General features: G+C 64.5%; 1 protein-coding gene across 1 annotated transcript in view; it reads left to right on the plus strand.

Annotated features, from left to right (window-relative positions):
• Positions 1-10,015, plus strand: part of Plxna1 (plexin A1) — a 36,727-nt gene extending 26,712 nt beyond the window's left edge. Inside the window, exons 23-31 of the mRNA XM_090323946.1 lie at positions 2,870-3,016; positions 3,093-3,252; positions 3,681-3,784; positions 4,094-4,190; positions 4,632-4,822; positions 4,906-5,075; positions 6,151-6,363; positions 6,442-6,592; positions 7,377-10,015. Of these exons, the coding sequence (XP_090180072.1) occupies positions 2,870-3,016; positions 3,093-3,252; positions 3,681-3,784; positions 4,094-4,190; positions 4,632-4,822; positions 4,906-5,075; positions 6,151-6,363; positions 6,442-6,592; positions 7,377-7,472 (1,329 nt within the window). The 3' untranslated portion in view covers positions 7,473-10,015. The remainder of the gene's footprint in view (positions 1-2,869; positions 3,017-3,092; positions 3,253-3,680; positions 3,785-4,093; positions 4,191-4,631; positions 4,823-4,905; positions 5,076-6,150; positions 6,364-6,441; positions 6,593-7,376) is intronic.
• Positions 10,016-13,089: the final 3,074 nt, after the last annotated feature.

Raw genomic sequence — 13,089 nt, forward strand, 5'->3', positions numbered from 1 at the left:
CCCTGGCCCAGGCACAGGGCAGTGACATGCCTAGGAGAGGCTGTGCAGCGCTTTCCTCCTGTAAAAGGAAGTTGTTGACTGAATGAGGAAAGCAGTCAAGGGCTGAGGCTGCTGCAGTCCACAGCGGAAGCAAATCTCCCTGAAATTGTGAAGAAGAAAAAGAAACCCGTTTAGTTGTTCAGGCTCATAGAGCTGCAGGGGCTTCGGCCAGGTGCACTGTGAAAGCGGAGTATCTGGAAAACATTAGGTTTGCTGGCAGTGACACACACTCGCATGCTCTCCCCAATGGGGACGGGGACAGTGGCCCTGCAGCAGTGTCACACACGCTCCTGCTCTCCCTGTCGGGACAGTGGCCCCGCAGCAAGGAAGAGGGTTACGCTTGCTTGAGGACACCTGGATGTCACGAGGAAGACTACAGGCTGCGACCCCCGACGGTCACGGGGGGAGGAGCACGGGCTGGGGCGCGGCGAGCTTTGGGGGACACACTTTTTAAACAGCTTGATCTTCTTCATCCCTGGCTGTCTTTAGAGAGGAAGCTTTAGCTGCACAAGGCACCCTTTCTCATTTGGCACACATGACCCCCTCCAGCATGAGGGTAGAGAGGCTGGTGTGCCTGCCCACTGAGCCGCTGACCCCGCCCTGCTCTGGTCACGTTCTCCCAGTCTTGTCTCTGAAATGAAGGCAAACACCTAGAAGTAGAAATTACTTTTGCTTGAAAAGAAAGTTTGAGATGAAGTCTTGCAGTGTTGCCTCTGGTCCAGAAGGCCCGTCCTGAGCAGCCCTCGTGGTGCCGCGTCTCTCGGGCTCCTCGGGCTCTGTTTTTTGTTTGTTTTACGTGTGCACGGCGTGCGTAGGTGTACGTGTGAGAGAACGTGTACCGGGGCTTGAGATGGGAGCGTGGGGCACTGTCTTTCAGCGTTCTCATTCACTCGTGTTCTACCACTGGAGACAAGCTCCACTTCCAGCGTCTTGGCGATAAATGTAGATAAGTCTTAACAGGCTTTGCTGCCCCTTCATCTTGAGAGTCTCCTGAGTCGCTAGGATTACAGGTGCAAGCCACTGGTGCCTGCCTGAGAAACCCTCGTGTGGAACTGCTTCTCCTTAGAAGGTGTGTCTGTGGCGCCATGCGTGCGGCTCTGCCCCCCCCCCCCGCCCTCGCCCCTCGCCGGGCAGAGCCGCAGCCCCCTTTGTGAAGACCCGGCAGCTGCTGTTCTTCTCACGGGGGCCCCGCGCTCTGCAGCGTGGCGCTGCCTCTCCCTCGGCTTGCGGTGTGCGCTGCCTCTGCTGGTCACAGTCGGGCTGCAGTGGGCTTGCAGAGGAGTGGGTGCCCGGGGAGGAGGCTTCGCGGGCTGCATCTTCTCTGCTGTGGTCACAGTCTCATCCTCCAGCAAAGGCTCTGGGGCTTGGAGGTCTCTCGGGTGGGGTGGCGGGGGGACGGGGCAAGCGCAGGCTTCTCCATGACGGCTCGGCTGTCTTCAGAGGCTGAGGGAGGGGCAGTGCTGTCCCTTGCTGGCACTGGCCCTAGGGCTTGAGCTCGTCCCGTTCCCAGCCTCTCTGCTGGACACTGGCACTCTGCCACTTGAGCCACGGCTTTGCTTCTGGTCTGTTCCTTTAAGAGACTCACGGGCTTTTCTGCAGTCCTCAGATCTCTGCCTCCTGAGCTGCCAGCTTGTATTTTTTCCTTTGATGCCAAACTTGAAAACAGATATTTTTATCCTTTGCACGCACTCTCTCTCGGGATATTTCTTTCGGCTTTGTCTCTCCTGGGTGCTGTGTTGGCAGAAGGGAGTTGTGCCGTGTGGCATGAGGCAGGCTCTCGCCCTGCCTTCTCTCCCTCGTGCATACGCCCGGGCAGCTCTGCGCGCTCTCCTGTCCCCTCCTCCCTCTCCTCCCTCCCTGGCCTGTTCCTCCCTCTGGACCCCCAGCTGAGGTTCTTTGTTGTGTCAGCGGTCAAGGCTGGGTCAGGACTGAGCCAGTGGACCCCTGTCTCTTGGGGGCAGGTGGCTTGGGTCATCTAGGTGTGGCTTGAGCCCTGGCCCCTCGTGTGGGCCTGCTGTGTGGGCCGGGCGGCGGCACCGTCCTCTGGCTTGCAGAGGCTGTCGCTGCGTGGCAGGCTGCGGTCTCGAGAAACCTCTTCTGGTTCGCTCTTACTCCTGGTCAGAGGCTCTTCCAGGAAGAAGGGCAGCCGTCAGTGGCTCTTCACCTCCCCCCTTCCTGCCCCTGGGCCTTCCCAGCCGAGTTAATGAGCCAGGTTTGCAGGTGCAAGCTGACTTCAAAGCCGGCGTGTGTTTGGAAGGTGCCTGGGGCCTCGCTTCGGCAGCTGCCTCTGCAGTGACCACAGGCTGGCGAGGAGCCCTGGGCACCTGGGTACTGGCAGAGCCGCTGCTGAGGGCTGGGTGTGAGGAGGCTGTGCGAGACCCGGCACTGCACAGTGGGCAGGGCCACCCCGGCACGCCCAGGCAGCGTGCCGCTTTGAGTCCATCCGCTCATGTTGGGACTGACCTGTCCCGGGGCGGGATGTGGGTGAGCGGGTGCTGCCTGGTTCTCTGGGCTTCTACCCTAGAGAAGGGGAGACACTCGCTGTGGGGATAGCAGCTGCAAAGGCCCTGTGGCGGGATGAAAGGCGCCCTCGTGGCCGCTGTGGCTGGAGCAGACGTTGGAGCCCGGCTTTGCGGCGTGGGCCGTGGACTGGCTCCGTGCTCTCGAGCTGACCGCCTCCTGGAGTCCCGGCCGCGGAGGGGCATTGTGGGTGTTGTCCAGAGTACGGCCAGCTGCAGTGGGTGAGGCGGGGGTGGCGAGGCCGCCCCGCTCCTCGCGCTGCGTGGGGGGCGGCTGCCCCTCCCGGGGCCTCACGCGCTGGGCTCCGCAGGAGTGCGCCGGGGAGCCGCTGTTCATGCTGTACTGCGCCATCAAGCAGCAGATGGAGAAGGGCCCCATCGACGCCATCACCGGCGAGGCCCGCTACTCACTGAGCGAGGACAAGCTCATCCGGCAGCAGATCGACTACAAGACGCTGGTGAGCCTGCGCCCGGCACAGCTGGCAGGGCTGGGGGGCAGCGGCGAGGCTAACGCCACCCCACTTTCCCCAACAGACCCTGAACTGTGTGAACCCCGAGAACGAGAATGCCCCCGAGGTGCCTGTGAAGGGGCTGAACTGCGACACCGTGACGCAGGTCAAGGAGAAGCTGCTGGACGCTGTGTACAAGGGGGTGCCCTACTCTCAGCGGCCGAAGGCGGGGGACATGGACTTGGGTGAGGAACGGCTCCGACGGCGCTCACGCTCAGGGTGGGAGGCCCCGGCGTGCTGACCAGAGGAGTGGGCCGCCTCCCGGGGAGGATCGCGGGGAGGAGCTTGGGCGCTGTGGGGTGGGGTCTTCCCCGGGAGAGCACCCTGCGCTCCCTGGCCTTTGGGAAGCTGCAGCCCGCGGGTCTTGGCCCTAGCTGGGGAGCTGGGGCGATGGCAGGGCTGTGGGTGGAGGTTGCTGGGGCAAGCCCAGGCTGGACCCCGGGGCGGCCCCTGCAGCCCAGCCGGCGGTCAGGAGCCGGCCCCTCCTTGTGTCTCTTCCGTGGCGTCAGGCCCGGGGCACGAGCAGCTCGTTCCTGCCGTCCCGTCCTCCCTGTCCTGGGCGGAGTGGGCCCGGGGATCCTGGCCCGCCTCCTCCAGCCCCCGCTCCCCGCAGAGTGGCGCCAGGGCCGCATGGCACGCATTACCCTGCAGGACGAGGACGTCACTACCAAGATCGACAGCGACTGGAAGAGGCTGAACACGCTGGCACACTACCAGGTGCTCACTGAGGCACTGGCCGGACAGGAGGACAGGGCCCGAGGGGAGACGGCCCCGGGGGGGTCAGGAGGACAGGATCAGAGGGGAGACGGCCCCGTGGAGGCAGCACCCCGTGTCAGGACGGGAGGAGAGACGGCCCAGCGGAGGACTACACCTGACTAGAGGCACATGGCCACAGGCGTGGACTGGCCTGGGCAATTCCCCTGTCACCCTCAGACCTAGGACCAGTGGTGTCCCTTGGCCCCCAGCAGGTGACGGACGGGCGGCTTGGTAGCATCCTGTACTCATGGGTTCCTGCCTCTGCCACAGGTGACGGACGGATCGTCGGTGGCTCTGGTGCCCAAGCAGACGTCTGCCTACAACATCTCCAACTCCTCGACGTTCACCAAGTCCCTCAGCAGATATGGTGAGGGGTCCAGAGGCCAGGGTGGGCACCTTCCTTCCTGCACCAACCAGAGCTGGAGACCAAGGGGGCATGGTGGCCCTCTGCCCCGAATGTTGGAGGCTGTGCCTCTCCCTGTGGCCTGCCTGTCCCTGTGGCCTGCCTGCCTCTCCCTGCTATGGCCTGCCTCTCCCTGTGGCCTACCTGTCCCTGTGGCCTGCCTCTCCCTGTGGCCTGCCTGTCCCTGTGGCCTGCCTCTCCCTGTGGCCTGCCTGTCCCTGTGGCCTGCCTCTGGACTCACCTGTGCTGTCACCTACAGTCTCCACCCAGCAGCTCTGGGGCTGCACCAGTGTCCCAGCTTCAGACCAAGACTGAAGGGGCCAGGCAGGGGCCTGGGGTGGGGGCGAGGCTCTGGGGAGGCCCCGGCTGCAGGGCACCGGGTTGACAGCCCCCCACCCCGTGCAGAGAGCATGCTCCGCACGGCCAGCAGCCCGGACAGCCTGCGCTCCCGCACGCCCATGATCACGCCCGACCTGGAGAGCGGCACCAAGCTGTGGCACCTGGTGAAGAACCATGACCACCTGGACCAGCGCGAGGGCGACCGCGGCAGCAAGATGGTCTCCGAGATCTACTTGACGCGGCTCCTAGCCACCAAGGTGGGTGTGGCGCGTGGGCTGCCGTGGTGGGTGGGCGTCCCGCCCGCCCTCTCCCGTCTGAGCCCGCCGTGCCGGCCCCGCAGGGCACGCTGCAGAAGTTTGTGGACGACCTCTTCGAGACCATCTTCAGCACGGCGCACCGGGGCTCCGCCTTGCCTCTGGCCATCAAGTACATGTTTGATTTCCTGGACGAGCAGGCCGACAAGCACCAGATCCACGACTCGGACGTGCGCCACACCTGGAAGAGCAACTGGTACCTGGGTGGGCCCTGGGGAGGCGCGGGGAGCAGCACAGCCGCCTGGAGCCCTGGGCCTTTGGCTGCCCTTCTGGCACGTTCTTGACTGCCCTGGCCACCGCGTCCTCCTCAGGACTCTGCCTGTTCTCTTGCTGCCCCTGGCCTGGGGTGTCCGCAGGCCTGGCTGCCAGGGGAGGCCCCGGAGCCCTGCCCAAGGCGCTGGGGCCCTGGCGGGAGGGGCCAGAGCTGCTGTGGTTACCACCAGCCTGGCCGGGGCTGCCCAGCTCGGCCACACCGATGTTCTCAGCTCACACTGCCCAGAGATAGCTGTGGTCTCCAGCCTCTCGTGGCCACAATCCATTTCCAGCGTCACCTCCATGACAGCCCATGTGGTGGCCTTCTCTGAGGCGGGGCTGTGGGCACAGTGGGGCCGCTCTAGAGCAGGGAGTAGGCCCACTACCAGGCTGCGGGGGTCCTGACTGGTGGGCCAAGGCCATTTGGCCAGCCTGCCATGTGTAGGGTGCCTGTTCACCTGGATGTAGGAAGTGTTCTGTGGCTGGGAGGGAGGCTCACAGGTGGTGGACAGGCCGGTGGGGAGGGGGCTCACAGGTGGTGGACAGGATGGTGGGGAGGGGGGCTCACAGGTGGTGGACAGGATGGTGGGGAGGATCCACAGGTGGTGGACAGGATGGTGTGGAGGGTCCACAGGTGGTGGACAGGATGGTGGGGAGGGTCCACAGGTGGTGGACAGGCCGGTGGGGAGGGGGCTCACAGGTGGTGGACAGGATGGTGGGGAGGGGGGCTCACAGGTGGTGGACAGGATGGTGGGGAGGATCCACAGGTGGTGGACAGGATGGTGTGGAGGGTCCACAGGTGGTGGACAGGACGGTGGGGAGGGTCCACAGGTGGTGGACAGGATGGTGGGGAGGGTCCACAGGTGGTGACAGGATGGTGGGGAGGGTCCACAGGTGGTGGACAGGCCGGTGGGGAGGGGGGTCCACAGGTGGTGGACAGGATCAGAAGGATGCCGGGGTGGCCAGCCTCTCCCTGGTAGTGGCCCCGCGTGGTCAGCTGACCGTGCTCCTGTCCTCAGCCTGCCCCTGCGCTTCTGGGTGAATGTGATCAAGAACCCGCAGTTCGTGTTCGACATCCACAAGAACAGCATCACGGACGCCTGCCTGTCGGTGGTGGCCCAGACCTTCATGGACTCGTGCTCCACGTCGGAGCACAAGCTGGGCAAGGACTCGCCCTCCAACAAGCTGCTCTACGCCAAGGACATCCCCAACTACAAGAGCTGGGTGGAGAGGTGGGTGCCGGGCTGGGTGGGGGCGGGGCCCGCGGTAGGCGGGCTGGGCCTACTCCTGCCACCCCGCCCCTCTGGCAGGTACTACGCTGATATCGCCAAGATGCCGGCCATCAGCGACCAGGACATGAGCGCCTACCTGGCCGAGCAGTCCCGGCTGCACCTGAGCCAGTTCAACAGCATGAGCGCCCTGCACGAGATCTACTCCTACATCACCAAGTACAAGGACGAGGTGAGCCTGCCCGCCTCGCCGCCCCGCCCCGCCCCGCCGCCCCTCCGCTCCTCCGCCCCTCCCACCTCTGCCTAGGTTTTGTGGCCCCCAGGGGCAGCTAGGGTCCAGCGCGGTGAGCACAGCTGCCTGGCCAGTGGGCGGTTGTGGACGACAGAGGGGCGGTAGTGAGCAGGCACTGAGACAGGGCAGGCCGGTGGGTTCCGGTCCAGAGGAGCCCCGGCTGCTGCAAGCTCTGGGAGGGGCAGGCCTTCCGCTGTGGCCAGGACCTGTGGGTCCGCGTGCAGGGCTGGGAGCCACCAAGGCAGTGCTGAGGCGGAGGGCTGGGACAGCTGGCTGAAGGCAGGGGACTCTGGGTTTCAAAGCTGTGGAGCTGTGGGTTCTGGAAGGTTCTAGGACCAGGTCAGATGAGGAGGTCTTGGGACAGGAGAAGGGCCGAGCTGAGGCAAGCAGGGATAGGAGGGGCGGCGGTGGCCTCAGCACATGGTCAGCAAGGAAGGGGCCAGCCGGCAGCGGGCCGAATGGTCTGTGATGCCGTGAGGGCGCTGGAGGAGCCCTGGAGGGGGGCCAGGGGTGGGCACGACCTGGGAAAGCTCTTCCATGCTGCAGTCTGTTTCCACGGCCAGGGGTGGGGTGGGTCGGGCCTCTCCGCTCTCCCTGCCGGCCAGCGTCGTGGCAGTGCCCGGGGGCCTCCATGGGCCGGCGTGGCAGTGCCTCGCCGTCCTGTAGCCGTCTAGCCCAGCCTCGGGGGAGCCGCCCTGACCCCAGGCCCCGGCCCCACCCACAGATCCTGGTAGCCCTGGAGAAGGACGAGCAGGCCCGGCGGCAGCGGCTCCGGAGCAAGCTGGAGCAGGTGGTGGACACGATGTTGCTGAGCAGCTGAGGCCCGCCAAGCCCTGCACCCCCGCCCCAGGGCCTGAGGGGCCACCCCGCCGGAGGCAGAGCGCGAGAGCGGGCGGCAGGGAGGCTGCCCTCGGCCCTGCCACGTGCCGCCCGCTCGGGCCAGCGCCGCTTCTCTCCTCTCCCTGTCGGGAGGGCGTGGCGCCCGTGTCTGGCCACTCCCTGCCTGGACTTCCGCCACTCCAGGAGCTGCCCGGTGGCTGTGGTGGGAGAGGAGTGGTCTCTGCAGAGCCCTGCAGAGGGCTAGCAGTGCCTCGCACGCCCCCGGAGCTCAGCCGTGCCTGCCTTCTCCTGGGCCACTGGTGGGCAGTCCAGGGCCTGGCCGGCAGTGGAGGGAGAGGCAAAATGCCCAAGGCTGGGCTCGGCACTGCAGCGAGGGCCGCCCCGCTCACATCAGCACCTGTGCCAGCGCAGGGCTGCCACCCTGAGATTCACCGCGTGCTCTGCGCGCCGGGGCCGGAAGGCCATATCCCCCGGGAGCGGCCACTCCCTCCCGTGGAGGGTGCAGACTCGTGGGTGGACCAGGCAGCCCCTCTGTACTCAGGGCTGAGCCTCGGGGGCCCCGGTCACAGAGCGCATGCTCCCCTTATTTATTCCCTCCACGCCTGCCCCCGGTGCGGCCCTGGGCTGCCCACAGAGCTGGCCACGCCAGGGCTGGCCAAGCTCTCGACCTGGCTGGAGCCTGTGACATCAGCTGGCTGGCCTCTCATCCCTGTCCCTCCCGTCTCTGTGTCCTCCTCGTCTCTCCTCCCTATCCTCTGTCCCCACCTTGGTCCCCATGGCTTCCAGGCCCCTCAGGACACTGGGACTCTGGGGGCCGTATTTTGCTTAAAGGGGAACAAAAAACCTGCTGTACTCTGGCCAAGGGGCAGGGCCTCGTGGGCCCTCCCTGGACTCCATGGACCACGAGTGACAGCCTTGACCCAGAGGCTGGAGATGGGCTACAGTCCGCCCTCGTCCTCCGTGAGCAAAAGAACAAATTTTTAATGAAGAAACGACCCCCTGTACATATATATATATGTGTGTGTGTGTGTGTGTGTGTGTGTGTGTATATATGTATATATGTGTGTGTGTGGCTCCAGCCTCATCTTCAGCCCAGTGGGTCCTGTACAGTGAGTAACTGAAGGGGAAGACGCTGGCACGTGAGGAAGGGGGCGAGGAAGGGAGTGCAGGCCGCTGGGGAGGCCTGGCCGCCCGCCCCGAGGGCCTGTGGATGTGCATGGTCGTGCTAGAGTTTAGTCTGAGTTGATCTTTTTCAAACTGCAAGTGTTGAGTACTAGAGGTGGTTAGACACTTTTTTATGTTTTTTAAATTAATCGGTAATCAGTCACTTGTTCAAGCAAACGAGCGGCCCACTCCCTCCTCCAGTTCACGTTTTCAACGGTACTCAGTGTCAGCTAACTGCGGCAGCCCCTGCCCTGGGGTCAGCGCCCTCGCATTGGGGTCACTGTCAGCAGAGCGGGCTCCCCGCGTGGGCTTCTGACTCAGGGAGCTCCTCCTCTGGCGTTGTCCGTGGACCTGTCCTACTCGACGGCCCCTTGGCTGGCAGTGGGCTGGTTTTCCGGAAGCCCCTGGTATCGCCAGGGGTGATACCCATCCCTGTGTACCCCCTCCCATGCCTCCAGGCCGGGACTGGGTAGAGACTCAGTTTCCCCAAAGTCTTCCCTGGATGCTGGCTTCAGATGGAAGCCAGAGTTCTTCCAGCTCCACCCAGGCCACACAGCAGCCTCCCAGCTCCTGCCCACGCCAGCTCCTCCCTGAGCCCGTCAGGCCTCCGCAGAGGAGGGGTGGCCTCCCTGGCCCCGCCCGTGGCCCTGTCCATGTGGTGGTGGTACCTGAGCAGCCCTGCAAGGCATCTGTCTGCAAGCACTTTAGCATCCTGTTTACATGCGAGTTGGCCGCTGTGCCCCTTGCCAGACACAGCCTTGGGCTCCGGGCCCGGGCACCCTGCAAGCTGGACAGCGCGCTCTGCGGCCCCCCGTTCATATTTCCTGGGGGCTGGGGAAAAGCATGCCGTGCTGCAGGTGGTAAGACGCCGGGCCCTTGTGCGCCCCAGCTCCCTGGCCAGCCTGCACAGCGGAGCCTGTGGGGCCCCCCTGCCCAACCTGCTGTGCCCTGGCACCTGGCTGGACACCTCCAGCCTGCCCTGCCCTCCACCTGCCTGGCCTGCCTTTTGGCCTGAGGGGCAGAGTGGGTGACAGAGAGGGGCCGGGGCCCAGGGCAGGCCGTACCCCGGCCCGGGTCTGCCGGCTCTCGTTGGTGCTACACAGCTAGAATAGATATATTTAGAGAGAGAGGAAGATATTTTTACGACAAAGGCCACAGTTAGCTTTCCTTTAACTCTGTAGAACCCCAAAAGAACGGCCCTCGGCCTGAGCGGCCAGGCTTGGACGGGGCCCTTGCAGGCCGAGCAGGTCCAGCCGCAGACGTGTAAATAGACGGCTATTTCCTATTTTACTGTTCTTCAGATTTAGTACTTGTAAATAAACACATTAAGGAGAGATTAAACATTTTTGCTAAATCCTGCCTGTGAGTTTTCCTTGCCCGGAAGCGTAGCTGGGAGGCGTGGGGGCTGTGGCCGCCCACAGCTTGTGCTCACCGAGGCAGCAGAGCCTGGCACACCCGCTCCTGGGTCTCAGCCAGTGCGTGGCGCAGCCCTGGGTGCGTCTCCGTCTTGGTCTGTGATGAAAGGGCAGAGGCCCTGGTGGTGGCACACGCACAGAGCCATATCCGCTGTGTGGGAAGAAGAGAGCTGGGACCCCAGGCGCAGGTCTCCCCTTCTGTCGTGGCCAGGAAGCCGGTGGTCAGTGGTGTTGTGTCCGGGCTGCAGCGCGGGGGTCTCCTGCAGGCTCCCTCAGTCTTGGGTGAGTCTGGGGGCAGCATCACTCTCATGTGTACACAATGGGGTCCTTGGAGTCCCTGCTGGCGCCTGGCTTTTCCAGGGAGCCCAATGGCCACCTTACACCGTGTCTTGGCTGCGCCATGTCCCTGAGAGTCCCAGGGGCCTGCACCTCTGGGCAGGACTGGCCGGGGACAGTGCCTTGGCATCTGAGGCCGGCACGGGGGCCCCCGCGGTCCTGTGGGGATGGCACCGCTCAGCTGCAGCCCAGGACGGTGGGGGTCACGCTGGCAGGAGGGGGTGTTGTCTGCACTCCACCAAAGACCAGGTGGACATGGGGAAGGCCCCCCACCCAGGGCTCCGTGTGGTGCCTGCTGCCCTGCCCAGCTCCCCGCTCCTTCCCAGGCCTCTGCCAGTCGCCTATAAATCATCATCAGGCTTTCCGGCACTGCCAGGCCGTCCTGACAGCCAGGGCGTCAGGCTTGGCGACCCGTTCTGTGACTAAAAAGAAGTACACATAACCACCAAGAAACTGCATAGGAGACAAACGTACCCAGCGTGGCCCTGTGGGGTGTGCCGTGGCCTGTTCCCTGGCTCAGCACCCCCTCCCACAGCTTTTCAGCTAATCAGCCCTGCCTCAGTTACTCTCGTTAGTGAGTCCTTGAAGGCCCCAGCCCCCACGCCCCTCGGGGCTGCAGCCGGCACCCAGCTCTGATGAGATGAGATAGTGTTGGAACCAGATCTGATTGCTGTGCACGCAGCTTGGCTTCCAGAGCACCGAGAGGAAGAGAGCAGCCCGGCCAGCCATGACCCAGAGTCCCACAGCCAACCCCAGGCCAAGCCGTGACCCTGGGTAGAGGCGGTGTCGCAGGCCCGCTGAGCGGGGGGCTGCACTGGGCCACAGGGCCGGGGAGGGCTTAGAGACACAGAGGAGCCAGTCAGCTGCTCTGAAGCCTTGAGAAGAGGACAGGAAGGCTCTCGGGTGTCCACGGAGGCCACGGGACTGGACTGTAAAGCCCTGGGGTCACTGTGCACCCTGGAAGGTGGCCCGCCTGTGCCTGAGGCCTTCTCTGCGAGCGCCCTGTCTGCCTATCCCCCAGGCCGAGGGCTGGCACTGCCGCCTGGCACAGTGGTTTGAGAAGCCTGATGTGCGCGTCACCCTTCTCCCTTGGCTGCCCGGGGTCTGAGCTCACTGCTGATGGACGTGTCCCCCGGGCCAGCCAGGGCGGGCGTCCACATGTGCGTTGCTCGCAGGGCACCTCTGCGGCCCCGTCGGGCTGAGGCTCCGTGTGTTTTGGCCCCCCCAGAAGCACCCCTGCCCTGCCCAGTCCCTGGGTCTGGCAGGGGCCATTCCTGATGAACGGAGGGGGCCCGCCACGGGCCAGTGGGCCAGCCAGGACGGAGAACCCCCGGGTAGCCCTGCGTCTCGGCATCCTGTGAGCCCTGCGGCGTCTTTCTCTGAAGGTTGCTGCTTGACACCACTGCCAGGTAAAACTCACCACTGGTGAAGAGCCAGGGCTCCAGGCAGAGGCTCCGGCTGTGAGGACAATATGGCAGCCTGGCCCAGAGCCCTCTCCAGGGATGGGCAGGGCAGGTGGGCCGGGGCTCTAGGTCAGCTGACCCTGGGGTGAGGGCGTCTGAACCGCGCTGCTGCGGTCACACTGTCCTGTTAGACTCGGTCACAGCGGCCGGAGGTCCTGCAGTGAGCACGCTGAGAAGCTGCCACAACCTGAGCAGGAGTCAGCCGCCCAGCCGTGCAGGCTGAGGTCTGTCACACCTGTGAGCAGGGGACACCGCAACCTGCCCGGCCCACAGCTTGGTCCTGCAGCCGGGAGACCGGGCAGGAGCAGCCCCTCACGGGAAGGGGCCCCTCACGGGAAGGGGCGCCTGCGGGGTCCTCACAGTACTGTCCAGTTCTGCCCCTCCTGGGGTTCAGCGAGATCACGAAGGGACGGGAGGACAGCTCAGAGCCAAGAAGGGCGTTGCTCTGAGCCGTGCCGAGGCTGGGCGCGGCGGGGCCCTGGCAGAGCCGGGGAGCCGTGCTCCGGGCACCTGGAGCCGAGCCAGTCTGAGAGCGGAGAAACACATTTTGAGAAATATAAAGAAACTGGTTTCCTTTGTGCTCTCTAAGAGGCTTTCTCAGCCAGTGAGTGCAGCGCAGCTTGTGCTGCGAGCAGAGTGGAGTGAGCTGGAGCTTCATGTGTGTGTGCACACATGCACGCGTGTATGTGTGCATGTGTGTGCATGTGTGTGCATGCATATGTGCACATGCGTGTGTGTATGCATATCTGTGTGCATGCGTGCATGTGTGTGCGCGCGTGTGCGCAGGTGCGTGTGTTCGTGTGCATGTGTGCGCGTGTGCTTGTGTTCATGTGCATGTGTGCATGTGTGTGCATGTGTGTGTGTTCGTGTGCATGTGTGTGTTCGTGTGCATGTGTGTGCACGTGTGCATGTGTCCATGTGCATGTGTGCGTGTGCGTGCGTGTGTGCATGCGTGTGCATGCGTGTGCTTGCGTGCATGTCTTACAAAGCCTCCACCCCACGCTGGATCTGAGTGGAGGAAGGCTGGGCTCTTGGCAGGAGGCTGGAATGTGCAGGGCGGCCGGCAGGCTTGAGCTCTGCCCAGGGTGATGGCTGCTGGGGTTGGGGGACACTGGTGACCGCAAGATTGTGCCATCTGAGGTCCACGGGCCATGACCATGTTGCCATCCACAAAACTCAGCCCGAGGGCGGCAGGAAGGGCTGCTGACCCCGCTGGGCC

Source organism: Megascapheus bottae, chromosome 33, assembly GCF_031878675.1.
Source record: "Megascapheus bottae isolate mThoBot1 chromosome 33, mThoBot2.hap1, whole genome shotgun sequence".
In the NCBI taxonomy this organism is placed as follows: domain Eukaryota; kingdom Metazoa; phylum Chordata; class Mammalia; order Rodentia; family Geomyidae; genus Megascapheus; species Megascapheus bottae.